The 20,891-nt window shown below is 44.9% G+C and overlaps 1 protein-coding gene across 1 annotated transcript in view; it reads right to left on the bottom strand.

The window, feature by feature from the left end:
* Positions 1 to 20,891, bottom strand: part of GABBR2 (gamma-aminobutyric acid type B receptor subunit 2) — a 301,965-nt gene that overhangs the window by 119,634 nt on the left and 161,440 nt on the right. The window contains exon 8 of the mRNA XM_081872653.1: positions 16,494 to 16,554. Coding sequence (XP_081728779.1) covers positions 16,494 to 16,554 — 61 coding nt within the window. The remainder of the gene's footprint in view (positions 1 to 16,493; positions 16,555 to 20,891) is intronic.

Genomic DNA, 20,891 nt, shown 5'->3' with positions numbered 1-20,891 from the left:
GGAGTATATTTTACCCTGATGGAGGACAGAGTATAAGTAGGCATGAGTGTTCACACACTCACATTTAAGTATGTACTTAAAAAAGTATTTTATTACAGTATTTACGCATGATGCCTCAATATGCATATTACTAAACATATTTACCCTAAATAATACATATTCTAAATTCATTTGGTACAACTTTGCAGCCAAGAACTGTATTGCAAAATTTGGAGAGGTGTGAAATCCAAAATATACTTTTATGCCAATCTGCATAGTGCTTGGAGAGGTGGAAATTAGGTCTGTTCACTTAAAAATTTGGAACAAACAAAATTCTCCTTCGTTTCATTTACATGTTTGTGTGAATTCCTGCATGTACACACAGAGCTTCATAGTAGTTGGTGCTACCTAGTTAATAGAGCACATTATGTTCGTGTATGTGACTGGGGCACTACATCTTCGGGAAAAGAAAAGGCTAAGGAGTAAACCCTACACAAATCTGGACTGGAGTCCCTAAGACAGTTGGATGGTGCCTTGTATGCTTCCTTCCAGCAACTCCTATGACCAAGTTGATGCCAAACATATTGCTGTGCTTTCCTTTGGACCACATCAGTGAGGCCAAGAGGGGAGAAGGTCTTGTCATCTGGGCAGCCCAGGACCTCCAAACACACTGCCAAGGCTTGTGCCCCAGAGAGGTCACCTTAGGTGCTGCTAACACAGAGGTTTGACTTCACCCCCCGAGGTGCACTCCATTGTCTCTCGAGACAGACAATGCCAATAACATTACACACACAATCCAAAGAGATATATGCAGTTAAAGGCGCTTTGTCAAACATGTTTTGAGAGTACTATTTCCCCCCCTTTCCAATTATTAAATTTGGTAGAGCTTCTGGGGAATAGATTTTTTTAAAAATGTATAAAAAATACAGTCATAGATTCCCACTTGGCCATCTCTTTGGACATCTAAATATATTTTAATAGTTGAGCATTTAATTTGCATAGCATCCAAACATCTGTTCTTTCAGCCTGAGCTACTTCATTCTATTTATCACATTTCCTGGAAGTCTAACTCAATGGTTAATAGCTGAGCAAGATCCAAACCACTTGGTTTCAGTGGAAGAGCTTTAATATTAATACGTAGAGACTACAACATGTGCTTAAGATAGGGGAGGGTCCCTAACTATCAACCATGGGGATTTAAAATTGCCTCTATTTTGCCTGTTCATGCCACTTCATTGTTAGAAAGCCCTACTTTGCCTTTCAAACTATGAAGCAGCTGCAGTGTGTGTGTGTTTCTTTCTTTCAAAAGGTACATAGACCATACATAATCTTCTTTGTCCACCCATCCCTGTGGTATCTCCTTGGAACCAAACTATTATGAAGTTAATATTCATGACAAGTTTTACTAGATAAGAGAATTTTTCAGGCACTTCTATGCCGGCTGGCACTACACTTGAAGAAAAGAATGAATGTCAGCTGGTCCTGAAATGTTAATGAATTTGCTAGTTCTAGCTATTTCTACATGAATTGATCCCTAGTCAGATGGCTGAGAGAGAGAAAGAGAAGAAATTAAATTGATAGAGACAAGGCTTGCTTCATCTTTGTAACTATTGTAAATATGTTGACTGAAGGAAAACTACTGTAATTAAATTATGAACTATTTGGAGCATGGGGGGGAGGGAGGCGGAAAGGGTCTTAATGAACTGTCACAATATGCTGCTGACCATGAATAGTATTAACTCAACCTGTTGGCATATATTCTGATAGCAGGACTCTCCTCTAATCAGGATCCAGTTTAATGGACACTGAATGCTTTAATACTTGGTAGCTTCAACAATGAAATCTTCCACCTACCACCCTTTATGTTAAGTACCGAGCCTTTTCTCTCTTTGCTAAATTTCTCCAGTTATAACAGTCTATGTGGCTCCTTGTACAGTGTTGACATGCAACACAACAGAAGTAAAAACTGTCCTGCATAGTGCTGACTTCTGTAGGATAGCTAGAGGAGTCAGGAAGTGGATTTCTGCAGATCAACAACATGCATTTAGAGAAGGCTAGAGTTTTGCCTAGTACAAAGAGCCTAAAGCCAATTCTACAAATAAATTCAGTCTGACAGGCCATTTAAAGTATGGCTGTGTTCCAGCTGGAGGTTTCTGCTGAGTAAACCCCAACACGAGTCCTGCTAAGAAATATATTGAGGGACTTCCAAGTTTATGGGGATACCAGCTATAATTACTATCCCCAGGAACTATTTATACAGCCTGAAAACTTCACCCTAATCTTTTGAAACAATACGAGTATTTGGATATTTGCAGCTAGAAAAACCCTAGCCATCTGGTCCCCATGATACGTAAAAATGCTATGCCAGCGCCAATGATTTTCTCTCTCTTCTATTTCTGGCTGTAACATATTAGATGCAATGGATACTTGAGCTCAAAGGGAAGCAGTTCAAAATTCACAAAGCAACAGCCAGGACCTCACGCGGTTGCGAATACAGACACAGTAACTGTACATGTAGTTTATTTCTTAACTGAAAGCATAGAAAAATTAAGAAGAAGAAAAATTCTTAGATCAAACGTCTTCCACTGACTAGATTGCACAGAAGTCATTCCCATTTATTGGTCTGTTAGCTGGAAATCTATCTGTTGACACTTGGTCCACAAGTTTTTTTTTGTTTTTTTTTAAAGACTAGGTAGCTAAGCTATATTTTCTTCTCCTTTCCAAGAAGAAGGTAGGTTTAAGTGTTGGAAGAATGCAGAGGCTGCTTATTCAGACCAACAAGAAGTGATGCAACAGGACAGCAGTGAGCTGGAAGACTCCAAAGACACTCCCTGCATCTGCGTAAAACACAAGGTGCAGGAACAAGCAGAGGGAGGTCCCAGGGATATAGAAAGAGAGAACAGATGAAATTTGAAGGATGAGTAAGCACAGTGCTGAGCCAGGAAAGAGCGAGGGAGGGAAAATAAGGGCAAGGGTGAAGGAGGGCAACCACCATACTACAGAAAATCTATGGGATATAAGGAAGTGTTACACTACTGAAAAAAGGGACGCGGGTGGCGCTGTGGGTTAAACCACAGAGCCTAGGGCTTGCCGCTCAGAAGGTCGGCGGTTTGAATCCCTGAGACAGGGTGAGCTCCCGTTGCTTGGTCCCTGCTCCTGCCAATCTAGCAGTTTGAAAGCTTGTCAAAGTTCAAGTAGATAAATAGGTACCGCTCCAGCAGGAAGGTAAATGGTGTTTCCGTGCGCTGCTCTGGTTCGCCAGAAGCGGCTTAGTCATGCTGGCCACATGACCTGGAAGCTGTACGCCGGCTCCCTCGGCCAGTAAAGTGAGATGAGCGCCGCAACCCCAGAGTTGGTCACGACTGGACCTAATGATCAGGGGCCCTTTACCTTTACTTTACAGAAAACACCCACTAGGTGGTCTCTGGCAGGAAGAGGCAACTCAAGACTCTGAAGTTTTGGGGGACTATAAGGAGCACAAATGTAAAAATAAGCATATGACATACATTCAACAGGTTCCAGTTACAGATAGGTAGCCGTGTTGGTCTGCCATGGTCAAAACAAAATAAAGAGACTACAACATGTGTATCTGAAGAAGTGTGCATGCACACGAAAGCTCATACCTAGAACTAACTCAGTTGGTCTTTAAGGTGCTACTGGAAGGAATTTTTTTATTTTGATTCAACAGGTTGTTATGCTTTTAGCTGTTCCTGTTTTATATGTAAGCCACCTTGAGTCCCTGTCAGGGGGAAAAGGCAGGGTATAAATAAATATAACAACAACAACAACAACAACAACAACAACAACAACAACAACAACAACAACAATGTAAAATAAAAAAAATTCCTTCCAGTAGCACCTTAAAGACCAACTAAGTTAGTTCTAGGTATGAGCTTTCGTGTGCATGCACACTTCTTCAGATACACTGAAACAGAAGTCACCAGACCCTTCTATATAGTGAGAAGGTGGGGAGGGGTATTACTCAGAAGGGTGGTGGGAATGGGTGATTGGCAGATAGCTGTGATGAGCCTGTTGACGACTCTTAACGACTGCAATAGGTCTTACAGGAAAAAGCAAGGGGTGAGAAGGTGAAAAATGGCTTTGTCATGTATAATGAGATAAGAATCCAATGTCTTTGTTCAGACCAGGTCTCTCCATGGTTTTAAGTTTGGTAATAAGTTGCAATTCAGCAGCTTCCCTTTCCATTCTATTTCTGAAATTCCTTTGCAATAGAACAGCTACTTTGAGATCTTGTATAGAATGATCTGTAACAACAATGTAGTCTCTTTATCTCTCTTATGGCCTGTGATGCCACAAAGAGTTGACAATGATGTTTCATTCATTCAATTTTACTCCCTTCCCTTTCTCAATAAGTACCCGAGGCAACCAATGTACAAGCAGGAAACGAAATCAAATAAATACATCAATGAAACCTCAACTGATAATACATAACGCAAGAGCACATAAAAAAGCAACAACGAGAACAAATTAAAAGCAGTAACAATGAAAAAAGAACCATGCTGATGGGTGCGCAGCCCTAGTTTTTAACCATGATATATGACACATTAAATAGGAAAGAGGAAGCTGTAATCAAGTGGTTCTCAAAGGTGTGCCACACAGGTGTGGCAGGAGAGGATGGCAAGCATGGAAGGAAGATTCTAAGGCAATCAATATTATATTTTGGGAATGATACATGTTGTTATGTAGTAGCTGCACTGTTTTATACTTTCTGGATGTCCCATGATCATATTATAAGGTAGCTGTGTTCTATGTTATTAATCAAGCACTGCTAGGAGTTGTGTCTTTATGTTTTTCAATGTATTTCTTATTAATAAAAAATTGTTGCAGTGCAAGCAAATATTTATTCTGAAAGCATGGCCCAGAGGGAAAAAAGTTTAGGAGAGGCTGGTGGGCCAAGATCCAATACATGCCTTAGAAGGGTCTGCTGCTCAGCCTTGCAGCTACAATCACAACATCTACACAACCTGCAGGTTGGTCACTTGGAGGCTTGGTTGACCTCTCAAATACAGGAGAAGTATATGTAGTCACCAGTTCCTGAATGATAATTGACACACTGTTACAGTAACTGCTCCCATGCAATCAGCCCATAATGCTGCAGCTATAATAATAATAATAATAATAATAATTTATTATTTGTACCCCGCCCATCTGGCTGGGTTTCCCCAGCCACTCTGGGCGGCTTCCATAAAAACCAGAAATACACTAAAATATCACAGATTAAAAACTTCCCTGAACAGGGCTGCCTTAAGATGTCTTCTGAATGTCAGGTAGTTATTTATCGCTTTGACATCTGATGGGATGGGAGCTAGACATGCACATGTTAAAACAAGACTTGACCACATGTAAATAAAAGGAAGAGTGTGTGGCTTTTTAACTCAAGGCATGGCAGAAGCACATGCATCTGAATCCAAACTAGTTTACTTCTACTAAAGGGAGAATCCAATATCAATTGGGTTGTGGCTCAAAGGGCTTCGTTTGAAGTACGCATATATTAGGATGAGCTTTTTTCTTCTCCTTGACATTTGGATGAGACTGGCTGGTCTGCAAATGGCTTCCTTCTCACAGCCAGACCTCATGCTATTTGTTAATGCTAGACAATGTTAGCCTGCTGTCACATCACACTGTCACAACCTTGCTTCAAATGTCACATTAGCAAAGTCAGACAAGAACTGCTTTGTATGAGAACATTTTTTATGCTGACCTTTTGAACAGTCAAAATGACAGGAAAGGCTCCCCTCTCACGGCTCTGCATAGGGAGTCCATATTTACACAATGAGAAGCAACACAAGTCTTAATTTTTTCAGTTTGCTATTAAAATGCTCAATGCTACAAAAATAAAAAAAATGCCACCATTGCACACAACAGAAAATAGCAAGTTAATGGTATGTGTGTGGTCATTTCTCTGTTTAGCAAAACCTAGTGTTTCAAGGCAGTGACTTCTCAATCAGAATTATACTTTTTTATTTATTTAATAAAAATAAATAACCTGATCCTACCTAGTTGTAAAGTTTAAGTGGGAAGAGTAGGGGCCAGAAACACTGGATCCCACCCAGCATAAGATAAAGTTAAAGGGACCCCTGACCGGTAGGTCCAGTTGCGGACGACTCTGGGATTGCGGCACTCATCTCGCTTTACTGGCCGAGGGAGCCAGCGTACAGCTTCCGGGTCATGTGGCCAGCATGACTAAGCTGCTTCTGGCGAAACCAGAGCAGCACACGGTTTACCTTCCCGCCGAAGCGGTACCTATTTATCTACTTGCACTGGTGTGCTTTCGAACTGTTAGGTTGGCAGGAGCTGGGACCGAGCAACAGGAACTCACCCCACTGCGGGGATTCAAACTGCCGACCTTCTGATCAGCAAGTCCCAGGCTCTGTGGTTTAGACCACAGCGCCACCCATGTCCCCTCCCACCCAGCATATTTGACTTATAAGAGTTACATTCCAACTGTTGTCTCAACTGGGCAAGTGATACAGGAATCAATCCTATACAGTACTCAAGAAGTTGACAGAAAGCAATCCAGTGTAAGTTGAGTCAACAATGTTTTAAAATAGTGTTTGAGTTAACTTGCACAGGGTTGCCAGGTCACACGACCAAGGTGAATGACCCCACTCTGGTCCTGCCCCTGCCACACACCCAGAATATTGCCTTTTCAGGGCTTACATCAGCATAAAATCTGCCAGGTTTGACTAAGCTGCCTGGATCCCAGTTGAGTTGCGATGGGAGAGATGGACTGTTGTATCTTTGGTTGAGTTGAGGATGAGGGAGTTAAGCCAGCATAGCCTGGTTTAGCCAGGAATCTGTGGCTGGATCCTAATCAATCCACTCATGCCAGCAGAGTGTGCTATAGGATTGCTCCCCTACTCACATGAGCAAATTGCAATGTATAATCAGGGAGGTGTATTTAGCAAAGTTTCAGTGGCAGCTTCTCAAGAGTAGCGCATTCTGTAGAGGTAGAGATACCCACCCCGATTTTCATGAATATGCTTATCTACTGCTACACTAAGGACTATTATTTGCGCAAAAGAGCCAGTAAATAGAATTTGTTTTTCCCTTTCCCTTTTACCATTTTTATCAAAACAAGTTGATTTGACTCATTATAAATGTTAATGCAGCAACAGTGCATTAAACATTTATATAGCATTCATTTATTTATAGAAGGCTAACGAATAATAGAATTGTGGAATTGGAAGGGACCACGAGGGTTGCCCAATGTGGGGCTCAAACCCGTGACCTTGAGATTAAGAGTCACGTGCTCTAACAACTGAGCTATCCCAGCTGCTTATACTTTTTTTTTATTTAATTACTCTATCGAAACATTGATTATGTTTAATATTTCTATACCTATAGACAGACTATCTTCTCCTTAATAATTATTCTAATAAAGCTTAAAATAAATTTAAGCAAAATTCTAATGCAGCCACAATGAAACTGAAAAAACCCCTAGTGTTTATTTTTTAAAAATATTTTGTTGCTGTTGTTATTAATTATTATAATTATTAACATTTCTTTTACCACCACCCGTATATTTCAGGGCAGTATTTACATTTTGTTTTAGTATCCCTCTCTCTTTTAATTACTTTGTTTTTTGAGCTACTTATTGTACTTCTGGCTTGCCGCTTACTGCTTCTGCAGTGCAAGACAACTAATGATGGAAAAACCTCCTCTACAGTGAGCCACTATTTACTTTCCTCAACAAAAAGGCATCACCGTAGGCTGGGCCGTCTTACCCACAGGCGCTAGGGGTGTGGGGCACCAGGGCGCCGGGCTCTTGGGGCGCCAGGCCAAGAGTCCAGGGCCGAGATTTGGAGTCCGGCAGAGCCCGTCGGAGCACCACAGCTCTTCTGCTGCGGGCAAGCGAGGCACTGAGGCAGCCGGCTGGCTCTGCCTTCCTGTGCGCCTGGGATTGATGAGGCCCACCCGGTTGAGAGGCCTGCCCAGTGCACACTGCTCACATGAGCCTTGGGCTCGTGTGATGGCCTGGGATATGGACTCGGAGGCTGAATCTGAGGAATCCCACCCTGCACAGGAGTCCCCGCCTCCAGAACCAGCTGAGCCGGGGCTGGGGCTTGAGCCTGAAGGGTCCTCACCTGTGCTGGATCCTCAGGTACAGGCACCAGCTGAGTCTGCTCTGGCTCCTGAGGTGATGGAGGACCCATTGCCTGCAGGTGCTCCACTCTCAGCCCCGTCAGGGGAAGCTGAGGTTGCCTCTGGGTCCGGTAACCCTCCAGCCTCTCCTGAGCTGCAGAGGCTCAGGGCAGAAGAGGCGGAAGGAACTAAGTTCCCGCAGGACGAGTGCTCGCCTCCAGGCCAGGAGAGGTGAGTCACCTGTGGACCAGGGCCGCCCTATGCCTCAGGGCAGATAAAAGCCAGCCAGCCCCAGTCCCAGGTTGCGGGAGCAACATTGTTGGTAGCCTGTTCCTGCCTGCACCCTGTCCTGCTCTTCTGCCAGAGTTCCTGACCTCACCCGACTCCTTGCCTTGGACCCAGCTTCAGCTTTGACGGACAGCCTCCATACTGCACCCTCGACCTCGGACTGGACCCAGACCTCGCCGCACGCTTAACCCTTGGGACCAGCACAGCTCAACTGTTGTTGTGCTGGGCTCTGCTTGCTGCCACCGCCTCGGACTCCTCTGTTGCTGCTGAGGCGGCTGGCCAGGCCAGCTCTGCCGTGCGCGCCTCACCAGCCGGTCCTAAGAAAATGTCAACAACTTTGGGGTTCTTTGCACCCCGGCACCGCATATGCTTAAGACGGCCCTGACTGTAGGGAAATGTTGGGTGCATGGTATGATTTCCCACATCTCAAAAAATAAACTAGGAGGCCCAGTTTGCCACAGAGTCAACTGTGACTGTATTCTATATAACTCAGTATAGACTGCAATACCTCAAGGACCACCTCTCCCCATATGAATAGACCCAGGCCTTTGGCTAATTAAACAATTTGTGGCCTTAAGCTGTGTGGCTGTGTGTGTGTGTTTTGTTTGTTATTATGTATTTTTGTGTTTTGCAACTCAGAGGGTTCCATGGCAGCCATGCCTTCAGCAGGTACCACAATACAGAAAGAGTTTTCGCAAGACATGAAATCTGAAGGAAAGTGCAGAGAAAGTTAAGCATGCGAAAAGCCCTACACAAATCAGTGGGCAGTACATGTCTTTTGGCTTTTGTCCTATATATTTATTATAATGTAGTAAAGGCAGTATGTTGTACTTACATTGTGAAGGCATAGACTGCAGTGAGCTTTAGTACATTAGCCACAATCTAGCACAAATGAACACTTAATTCAATTTATTTCAAAGAGCTTATGCATTTCTATGTGCTGGATTGTGATCAATATGTAATGATGGAAGAACTCGGGGAAATGAACAGATTTTTCTCCTGCTTTCCAACTTGCTAAAGAAAAAAACAAAACCCAGCATAGTATTTGAGCCAGTGAGTGCCTTGGAGGCATTTATTGTAGGGAAGCAATGAGAGATGTAAAAAGAAGAAAATAACTAACAAGAGCAAGCTATATCATGTCTGTACAAATTTTTCAATTACAGTCATACCTCAGGCTACACATGCTTCAGGTTGCATTTTTTCGGGTTATGGACCCGCCAAAACCCGGAAGTACCAGAATGGGTTACTTCCGGGGGCTGCGCATGTGCAGAAGCACTAAATCGCTCTTTGCACATGCGCAGAAGCACTGAATCACACTCTGCGCATGTGCAGACGCAGCGCTGCGGGTTGCGAACGTACATCCCACACAGATCACGTTCGCAACCCAAGCGTCCACTGTAGCTGGAATAAAATCAAGTTTCTTCAAATCGTCTGAATAACGACTCATGCTTTTTTCCCCTGATCTGCAAACTACATATACCTAGAGCTAGTGAAAAAGATGGAGCAATTAAGGGCTAGTTCACAATGACGAGCGGTGTCTTGGGGCATTGGCTATCACTGATTTAGCACTGCAAAACGAACTTTCATGTCACCTCAATGACATTGTTTTTAAATGGAGTGGCTTCACGTACTGAGCTGCCAGTCACTTGTAAAGAAAGCAAGTGGATATTCATGCACGTGTGAAACAGTCACCCATCCTTTCTACCTAATTATTTTCCATGCACAGAAATAGTACTCAATTTCCTCCAGGCAGAATCTACATAAAACTCTTCCAAATCTTTTGGGTTTTAACTAGCACTAATCAAAGCCCATTCACAATATTTTCATACATCCCTATCAACTTGGCTGTAGGCCCAGAAGGAAAACTGGCTTTTAAAAAAAAGCTTCAAGGAAGAAATTGTTAGCGATGTAAAAAGAGGGAGGAATGAACGTCTTGGTGCAGATTTTAGCATGGTGGATATACTAGCAAAGAAGATAAGTGAGCTCCAAAGATTTCAAACAATGCAAGCTTTTTCAAAAGATTTCATTTAGAAAGCAAAAGCTGAACTATACATTTTGTTACACGTGAAATTGCAATGGAACTGCAACAACCACATCTTTGTGACAAAGTCCCACTAGAAACAGATAATAGGTAGCAGAGATAGAATGGTAGGAGGCAAGTACGGTACTTAAAATTGTTCCTACCAGGCACTTGCCGTATGAAATTCCCTCCACCCCAGCCAAGCCATTGACATTCCAGCAAAGAAGGATTTTCAAATTGCCACTGATAAAAAAATTAAGGAATTTGCAAAGTCTAGTGAAGTCAGAAAGGCCTAAGTAAAATACAGTAACCTCTAACCAACCACAAACTTAACAATGAAGCGTGCATGCAATTATATACCTTTGTCACCTCTAAAAGACATGGATCTGTGAATGCAAGTATTTCCATTTTCTGATAGCTGAGAAGCGCAAACTGTGATGTGGGACTCAATTAAATCATAGCCTTTGGCCATGATCCAGGGAACAGCAAGTGCAGCAGAAATTCACGGGGATGCCATGAGCACAACTGCATATTTCCATGAAAGGGGCAGTCAATAGGTTTGAAAACAATTGCTTCCGACTGAAGATTATATGTATACTAGATCTTTTGCTTCCTGGCTGATCTTCCTCTTAGACCTGCTCCTCATATGAGATCTTTGAACTGAGCAGAGAGGGAAAAATAGGGATCTTTCAGTTTCAGCGATGCATTACCTTGATATCATGCACTGGTTAGCAGCCTAGCTGTTGCATTTTGCACCAACTGAAGCTTGTGGTTGCTCCTCAAGGGGTAGCCCTGTGTGGAGTGTGTTGTGGGTAACAATGGAGAAGATTGACTTGGGAAAGGTCACAGCTGGTGCACCAGATGTAAATGCAGAAACACACCTTGCCACTGCCACAACCTGAGAATCCAGGGACAACACAGGATCAAGAAACACACCTAAGCGATTTCATTTATTTCCGGGGCAATGCAGCCACTTCCAGAACATGCTGAATCTCAGTTCCCGAGACAACACCAAACCTGCCATGCCTGGATTTATTCTCATCTTATTCACTCTCATCCACTCCACCCGGCAACATTCAAGGGTATCAACTTTTATCTTTGCACAAGGAGCAATAGAGCCAAACGTCATCAGCATGCTGGCAGTTCTTAACTCCAAAACTCTGAATGCCAGCTCCCAGTATATATTGTGTGGATGTTAAACAGCACTGGGGACAGAACAGAACCCTGTTGCATACCACAAGCCAAGCCTCTGGTGTCAAACAGCAGAACTCAGAACCACGTTCTGGACACAGTCCAACATACAAGACCAGATCCCCCGAAATACAATTTCCATCGGCTGGGTGAGGACTGCAGGGCCTGCTCCCTCCCAGGGCCTTTTCCAACTGGCCCAGGGGGCGTGGCCCAGGAACAAACTTTTGGAACAAACTCTTGGGAAGGGTAGGAAGTGTTCTGCCATTGCTTCCCTGTTCCAGGGGGTTAATGTGCTTTATAATGTCCTCATGCAGTCGGTGGCAATTTAAATTTTTATTTCTTTTTTTCCATTGCTGGGGGTGGGTGGGATGGATATTTGGTTGGGGATTAATTTTAGTATAATTGTTCTGTTCCTTTTTGTTGTTGTTGTTGTTTTATTGGTTCTGTATAGTTTGTGTTTTGTTTTGAAGGGGCTAGATCAGGGCTGCCTGGGAGTGGGGCCCCAGCCATCACGATGGCTGGGACAAGTTCCACAGGGGGGGAAGCACTGGGACATCCGATCTCGGTGATCATGGGCAGGAGGCGGAGTTACGCTAAGACCAGACCATGTCATTACCGAGGAGGCAGGTTTAGTCGTTGTTTGAAGACTATCCCTGCCTCCGGGTCTGGCCTTGACCGGATGGATACTGGAATCAACAGGGGAAACCTACATGACCTGAAGGTGTTGCTGTGTAATGCCAGGTCAATGATGAATAAAACCACTGCCATCCACGACCTGATTGTGGATGGAGGACTTGACCTGGCATGTGTGACAGAGACCTGGTTGGAGGAAGCAGATGGGCCTGTCCTTGCCGCTGCTTGCCCACCAGGTTTCTCTTACGCACAGCAACCCAGGTCATGTGGGCGGGGAGGGGGGGGTTGCAGTGATTTTTAGGAAGTCACTAGCTTGCACCAGGCGTCCTACTGGGAAGATCCAGTTTTCTGAGTGCATGTTCTGGAAGTTGGGCAATAGGGGCAGTACAGGATTCCTTTTGGTGTACCGACCTCCCCGCTGCACCAAGGATTCCCTGTCTGAGCTGCTTCAGGTCGTGGCGGATTTTCTCCTGGATACACCTAGTTTGGTTGTCCTAGGGGATTTTAACATCCATGCCGACACGACCTTACAAGGGGCTGCTCGGGACTTCGTGGAAAGCATGGCCTCCATGGGGCTGTCCCTGAATAAGTTTGGCCCAACTCATAGTCATGGACATGCCTTAGACCTGGTGTTCACCTCTAGTGACGTGGGTGATCTGACACAAAGTAAAAGTGAAACAAAAGAAGTGCCATGGTCAGATCACTTCCTGGTGCAACTGGACTTCTCCGCGACCCTTCCCCTCTGCAGGGAGGTGGGACCAATTCGGATGGTCCGCCCCCGCCACTTAATGGATCCAAATGATTTCCAGAGAGTGGTAGGGGATGCCTTATCCCATGTTGATGGCCTTTCAGCTGATTCCCTGGTGGCCCGCTGGAATGCGGAGTTAACCAGGGCTATCGACTGTCTGGCTCCGAAGCGCCCTCTCCGATTGCATGGAGCCCGGACAGCTCCGTGGTTTTCTTCGGAGCTGAGGGCGATGAAACAATCGCTGAGACGGCTAGAGCGTCGGTGGCAAAAAACTCACTCCGAATCTGACCGGACACAGGTTAGAGCTCAACGTCGAGCCTACCAAGTGGCGATAGCGACGGCGAAGAAGACTTTCTTCACCGCCTCTATTGCATCTGCAGAAAATAGTAGCAGGAGACTTTTTCAGGTGGTTCGTAATTTAACGGAACCACCTTTACCACCGGGGCTTTGTAAAGACCCCAAGATCTCCTGCAACGATTTTGCAAAGTTTTTTGCAGATAAAATCACTCATATTCGGAAGGAGCTAGACACCACCGTGGGAGCAGGGCTGGGGCGGGAGAGTGCTAGAGCTCTGTCTGGTCAAGTTGCATGGAATCGATTTCAATCCATTACCCCCGAGGATGTGGACAGGCTGCTTGGACGTGTGAAACCAACCACCTGTCTCCTGGATCCTTGCCCATCCTGGCTAATAAAAGCAAGCCGGGAAGGGCTGGGCGATGGGCTCTGCGGGGTGGTGAATGCTTCCCTCTGTGAGGGAGCATTCCCAGATCCGCTGAAAGAGGCGGTCATCAAACCGCTTCTTAAAAAACCATCTTTAGACCCGGCCAGTATGGCCAACTATCGCCCAGTCTCAAATCTTCCATTCTTGGGCAAGGTGATTGAGCGCGTGGTTGCTGAACAACTCCAGGCACGCCTGGAGGATGCGGACCATTTGGATCCCTTCCAATCGGGATTCAGGCCTCATCATGGGACTGAAACTGCCTTGGTCGCGCTGGTTGATGATCTCCGGCGAGCTAGGGACAAAGGTGAGAGCTGTTTCCTAGTTCTGCTGGATCTCTCAGCGGCCTTTGATACAATCGACCATAACATCCTTCTGGACCGTCTAGAGGGGCTGGGAGCTGGGGGCACTGTTATACAGTGGTTTCGCTCCTTCCTCCTGGGCCGTGTTCAGAAAGTGATGGTGGGGGATGAGTGTTCAGACCCCTGGGCCCTCACTTGTGGTGTGCCTCAGGGTTCCGTCCTCTCCCCCATGCTTTTTAACATCTATATGAAGCCGCTGGGAGAGATCATCAGGGGGTTTGGACTGGGTGTCCATCAATACGCAGATGATACCCAGCTCTACCTCTCTTTCAAATCAGAACCAGTGAAGGCGGTGAAGGTCCTGTGTGAGTGCCTGGAGGCGGTTGGAGGATGGATGGCGGCTAATGGATTGAGGTTGAATCCTGACAAGACAGAAGTACTGTTTTGGGGGGACAGGGGGCGGGCTGGTGTGGAGGACTCCCTGGTCCTGAATGGGGTAACTGTGCCCCTGAAGGACCAGGTGCGCAGCCTGGGAGTCATTTTGGACTCACAGCTGTCCATGGAGGCGCAGGTCAATTCTGTATCCAGGGCAGCTGTCTACCAACTCCACCTGGTACGCAGGCTGAGACCCTACCTGCCCGCGGACTGTCTCGCCAGAGTGGTGCATGCTCTAGTTATCTCCCGCTTGGACTACTGCAATGTGCTCTACGTGGGGCTACCTTTGAAGGTGACCCGGAAACTACAACTAATCCAGAATGCGGCAGCTAGACTGGTGACTGGGGGCAGCCGCCGAGACCACATAACACCGATCTTGAAAGACCTACATTGGCTCCCAGTACTTTTCCGAGCACAATTCAAAGTGCTGGTGTTGACCTTTAAAGCCCTAAACGGCCTCGGCCCAGTATACCTGAAGGAGCGTCTCCACCCCCATCGTTCTGCCCAGACGCTGAGGTCCAGCGCCGAGGGCCTTCTGGCGGTTCCCTCATTACGAGAAGCAAAGCTACAGGGAACCAGGCAGAGGGCCTTCTCGGTAGTGGCACCCGCCTTGTGGAACGCCCTCCCATCAGATGTCAAAGCGATAAATAACTACCTGACATTCAGAAGACATCTTAAGGCAGCCCTGTTCAGGGAAGTTTTTAATCTGTGATATTTTAGTGTATTTCTGGTTTTTATGGAAGCCGCCCAGAGTGGCTGGGGAAACCCAGCCAGATGGGCGGGGTACAAATAATAAATTATTATTATTATTATTATTCCACAAGGCCCAACCCAGCCAGGAAATCAAGAAGGAAACCATGGTAGATGGTACTGAAAACCACCGAGAACTCCAAGAGAACTAGTAGAGCCACACTCCCTGCATCCAAAACACTCTCAGGGGTTATCCATACTTCGTCTTGCCTGCTGCTTCCCCCTGGGGAAAACCATTCTTTGGTGCTTAATCAGAGGAGACAGCAATTCAGGTTTTCTCCAGATTGCCATTTGTTCCTATCTATCGCTAAACAGCGGGAAAGGAGCAAGAAAGGGGAAAACCCCTCAGACCCATGCTTCCAGGCAGAAGTGAGGACAAGCACTTAGTTCCACATCCCAACTCATGTGGGTCCCAAATGCAATGGGTCTAAGTTTTGTTTTGTTTGGCCTTTGATGTTTTCTTTCAGAGGGAAGTGTGTATGAGAGCGAGAGAGCGAGAGAGAGAGAGCGCAAATTAGTTTGAATTAGTTTTAAGGAACCATGCATAGGATTGTGTTCTCAGGCAACTAAAGGTTATGTAATCAACTGACAGCCCTAATGATCTGATCATAAAAAACCCTTCAGTACGATCTTTTAAACATGGTGTGAGAATGTAAGAAAAAAAGTTTTTCCCCCCAGTAATCCAAATGTTATGAAATGTTTCAAGGAATATATAGCTTAACAGGGAAGACATGAGGAAGCTGGCTGATCAAGTCTGGAGCATGAAAACCCTCTCTACAAGGGAGGAGTTAAGCTGTACGCCTGGAACTAACCCAAATCACTGCACTATTGTAATTCCTCATCAATGATTAGGTTTCAAAATATATTTTAAATTTTATTTTTTTATTTCTTTAAGGAAAGTAAGCCAGTAGAAATTGTCTTATTAGAGCAGTAGCTCTCATTTTCTAAGTTCTAAATATGTCTCACTTTTCATGCGGGACAAGAGGTTAGCACATGTTATTTCTATAAAATACATTTTCAGCACACTTATCCAATCTGTATGCCAGATCACATGTAGGTTGCCATGTATTTTTGTAAGCAAAGAAGGCCAGCCTCAAAGTAGAGAGAGTTTCACACAATGCATTCCCCCGCCCCACTGACAAAAAGGAGAACCCATTATTTCTGGGCATTCTGCCACGTTTTATTACCACATATTCAGTTAATTTCCTTTCAACCTACTATACAGTGCAAAGTGGCTATTAGGACAAATGCATCTCACATTCGCATGCTTTACAAACTGCAATAATATAAATGCAAATGGATAAATAAATATCTGTCACCTACCTTGGAACTGTGTAAATTTGATTGTCCCCATCCTCTCTCCATTTCTGAACATAACTTGACCCTAAATAAAGTAAATAGACAACCTTATAAAGCTACAGTTCACTCTAAATGACAATGAGATCAACTATCTAATCTGGACTTTTCTTATTAAAAATACACTTGGAAATCAGAGACCTTGATGAACTAAAGAGAATTACACTTACAGAACCCATTTTATAAAGTAACCTGAGACTTGTGCAAGGCTGTGCTGGAGCAGTTATGCAATAATGATGATATAGGGGAATCTGCTGGCGAAGGCCATTGGTCTTTTTATGCTGAATAGCTGCCCAAAGCCAAGTCTATCACTGCAAAGATAGATAGATCAACCGCCCACCCCCACCCAAATCGCAGGCAATATCTATATAAATAAATGTTGCATTCTTGCAGGGCTGACAAGCAATTAACTTAAAGGTCACATATACACACAGGGAGTCAATTATTTTATCAATTCCATTGCGGGCAAGGAAACACAGAAAAGAAAGGTGTGGATTGCACATAGTTAAGCTGAAAGCCTCAATATAGGCAGACCCATCCAATATATAACACATAAGCACAGGAAATGTACTTGGGTGTGAATAACTGTGCAGATTTTTGTGTGTGCATGCTCCAGCCAATTAAGCTTGTGCCTGTGTTAAATAAGGAAGAAGTCAACAAACTCCACATACAGGAAGCAGAACTGAAAACACACAAACTTGGGAACGGTGTGAGGCAGGAGCAGTCAGCAGGGGAGGGCAGCGGTGCTCACCTGACTGCCTGCCACCTTTGTTACTGCTGCTTACAGGGAGGTGTGTGTGTGTGTGTGTGTGTGTGAGAGAGAGAGAGAGAGAGAGAGAGAGAGAGAGAGATCCAACAGCAAAGTCAGCATAGTGCAAAAGCACCAATGGAGCTAACCATGCACTCCTGCCAGTGTGTTTGCACCACACTGACCTCGCCACTGCCTCACCCCTCCCTGTAATGCAGGAGCTGGACATTCAGAGAACACCACCCTGCCAACAGCTGCTGGTGTGGGTATATATTGGCAGGGGGGCATTGCCAAGCACCACCCTTTTACCTACACAGAGAAAACACCTGAGATCCAAGTCATAGCTACTGAGTAATTACAAAAGTTGTATCTTCCATTATTCATAATGCAAAGTATTCTAGTGTGGGGTCATTGCTACTGAAAGTCACCCCCTTAATGTGAATTTTGGGAGAAACTAGTCTATACATGTATTATCTCACTGGGTTTCTCATCCTTTGGTTGGTGGTTCAACACTTGACAGATGGCAGCTGGATGTGTGAACTGCCTCCATTGGGAAGCACTAAATGTGAGGAAGACTTTGAAGTTCTGTCGGAAGTGTTAGCTCTACTATAGCTCTTCTATGCAAGGGAACCATCACCCAGTGCTGCAGACACCAAAGGACAGACATGAATGTTTGAACCAGCCCTGAGTGAATCAGCATTCTGCTCCAGATTCAAAGCTAACCAGAGTGGCAACAGAGTATAATGACAGTGCTTAGGGTTTGGTTGTACTTAAGGGCTTAAGCCCCTCGTGGGGCCATAGCTGTTAACTTTTCCTAACAAAAGAGCCACTGGCTGCTATACTGAGATCATAAAGTAACTCAAAAAAGGTAAAGGACCCCTGACAGTTAAGTCCAGTCGCGAATGACTCTGGGGTTGCGGCGCCCATCTCGCTTTACTGGCCGAGGGAGCTGGCGTTTTGTCCGCAGACAGTTTCTCCAGGTCATGTGGCCAGCATGACTAAGCCGCTTCTGGTGAAACGGAAACGCCGTTTACCTTCCCGCTGGAGCGGTACCTATTTATCTACTTGCACTTTGACGTGCTTTCGAACTGCTAGGTTGGCAGGAGCAGGGACCGAGCAACAGGAGCTCACCCCGCCGCAGGGATTCGAACCGCCGACCTTCCGATCGGCAAGCCCTAGGCTCAGTGGTTTAGACCACAGCGCCACCCGCAACATAAATAAATAAATAAACAAACAAAGAGCCTTGTCACTTGATTTAGTGCAGACACAGGTTCCAAGGTAAATCAAGTGGGGATCTGAACTCTGATCTCCCAGGTCTTAGTCCAACACTCTAACCCAGGGGTCAGCAAATTTTTCATCAGGGGGCCGGTCCACTGTCCCTCAGACCTTGTGGGGAGCCAGACTATATATTTTTTGGGGGGGGGAATGAACAAATTCCTATGCCCCCCAAATAACCCAGAGATGCATTTTAAATAAAAGGACACATTCTACTCATGTAGAAACACGCTGATTCCTGGACGGTCCGCGGGCTGGATTTAGAAGGCGATTGGGCCGGATCCGGCCCCCGGGCCTTAGTTTGCCTATCCATGCTCTAACCACTGCACCACACTGATCATCAGGTGGGGAGGGGCAGAGGGTAGTCTGAAAGAGTGGCTTGCGTAAGGCTACATAGTAAAATCACGGCAGATGCAAGATTCAGGGACTTCCTGATTTGTAGCTCTGTTTTTTAGCCACTGTGCTATGCCAGTCTGGAGTATAGCGCAAAGGGGAATGGGTGAGTCATACATAAGGTCCACAGCAAACATAAAAGCAATCACAACAACTTCTGAAAGACAGCATCCTATAAATTTCTCATTATTATTTCCTGAAGTAGCTTTAGATATACTACGTTCTCACGTCTGTTAATAATATAGAAATAACTTTTGCTTTCTGCAGTGTGACAACGACAGTACTCTATGCCAGAGCAAAAGCCCACATCCACAAACGCCAGTAAATGTATTTGTTTGTTTATAAAATGCATCCCACCTTAATAGCAGGAGCAACCAGGACTGGAACTAGTGGTATACCGTGCCTCTTAGAGCAATGGAAAGTTAATATGGGTATCACTTTATTTATCTTCCCATTTTTACTTCCTTTTTTCCTCTGTGCCAGTCAAGATAGGCCACAGTTCTTTAGCTGTGTGCAAAGCAGTGCTGTTTTTCTAGAAAAAAAGAGGTGCTGGAACTCAGAATGAACACCTCCCTTGTTCTCTTAGAATGGCAATGGCACCCACCTGAGAGGTGCCAGAACTGAGTTCTGCTGAGTTCTGGCTGGAAAAAAGCCCTGGTGCAAAGTATTTCTCTAATGCACCAGAATTGATGTAGCTAATGAGATGTTTCCTCTGGTCTACTTATCTCAATGTGCAAAAAAGGGGAGAGGGGAAAGAGATAAATTTCCATCCCTGGCACTGGGTGTACAACAAGCATTTATAATGCTTTTCATTATGCAGCAGAAATCTGACAACATTCAGTTCTAGAGAGAACCAAGGTCGTAAGATGCTCAAAGAGATTCCACCCCACTTTGTACTCTTATTCACAAAAGATAATTCGTACTGGTACAACATCTAACACAAACAATTACTGTTCAAATTAGAGCACATTTCATCGTCATATTCCAAATGAACCACGGAAAAAAATGTCGCCTATGTCTAAAGAACACTAATAGGAACTCTGTGTGCTCTTAATAGTGATGACTAATCAAAACGTATTTAATTAAGTGAACAATGCCAAATATTTCCCACTCTCACTCTACCACACTGGTGGCGGCTGATAGGACCAGGGCAATGGTCCGCATAAGAGATCTTTGGAGGGATTAAAAACAAACAAACCATCTTGCTCTTCTTTTTTACTCTCATAGTATTCCTCAGAAAAGGACCATATACAGAGTACCATATTTTTTGCTCTATAAGACTCATTTTTTCCCTCCTAAAAAGTAAGGGGAAATGTGTGTGCGTCTTATGGAGCGAATGCAGGCTGCGCAGCTATCCCAGAAGCCAGAAGAGCAAGAGGGATCGCTGCTTTCACTGTGTAGCGATCGATCCCTCTTGCTGTTCTGGCTTCTGAGATTCAGAATATATTTTTTTTCTTGTTTCCCTCCTCCAAAAACTAGGTGCGTCTTGTTGTCTGGTGCATCTTATAGAGCAAAAATACGGTAACTGTGAAGTAAGTCACAGCTCCTGTGTCTTTGTAGTTTTGCAATTGCACAGGGGCATGAAAAGCTGCAATCTTACGCTTAATTCCATGATGAGCCACTTTCTCAGAGCTGCTTCTCAGCATGAGCCTGGGAGTCAGGCTGGCAACACTCAAGAAGCCATTAAACAATTACAAGTCAATGCGCCTCCCGTAGTTTGCTCTCAGTTTCCAGAAAATAAGAGAACTGGCGAGTGGAGACACCTTAAGAACAGAGGTGCATCCCCATGTTAACAGTTAATGCATCTCAGCTGATCAGTATTGATGGACCGGTGCTTCGTTAATTTAATACGATCCTCTTCTGAATCCATTTATGCTACTATCTTTTGCAAAATAACGAAAAATGTGGTGACTTGCATGCTGAATGAAACATTATTTCTCTCCGTCAAT

Source organism: Podarcis erhardii, assembly GCF_964252035.2.
Source record: "Podarcis erhardii genome assembly, chromosome: 8".
Taxonomy (NCBI): Eukaryota; Metazoa; Chordata; class Lepidosauria; order Squamata; family Lacertidae; genus Podarcis; species Podarcis erhardii.
Note: the sequence above shows the minus strand (reverse complement) of the source record. Positions and strands in the feature narration are given on the sequence as shown.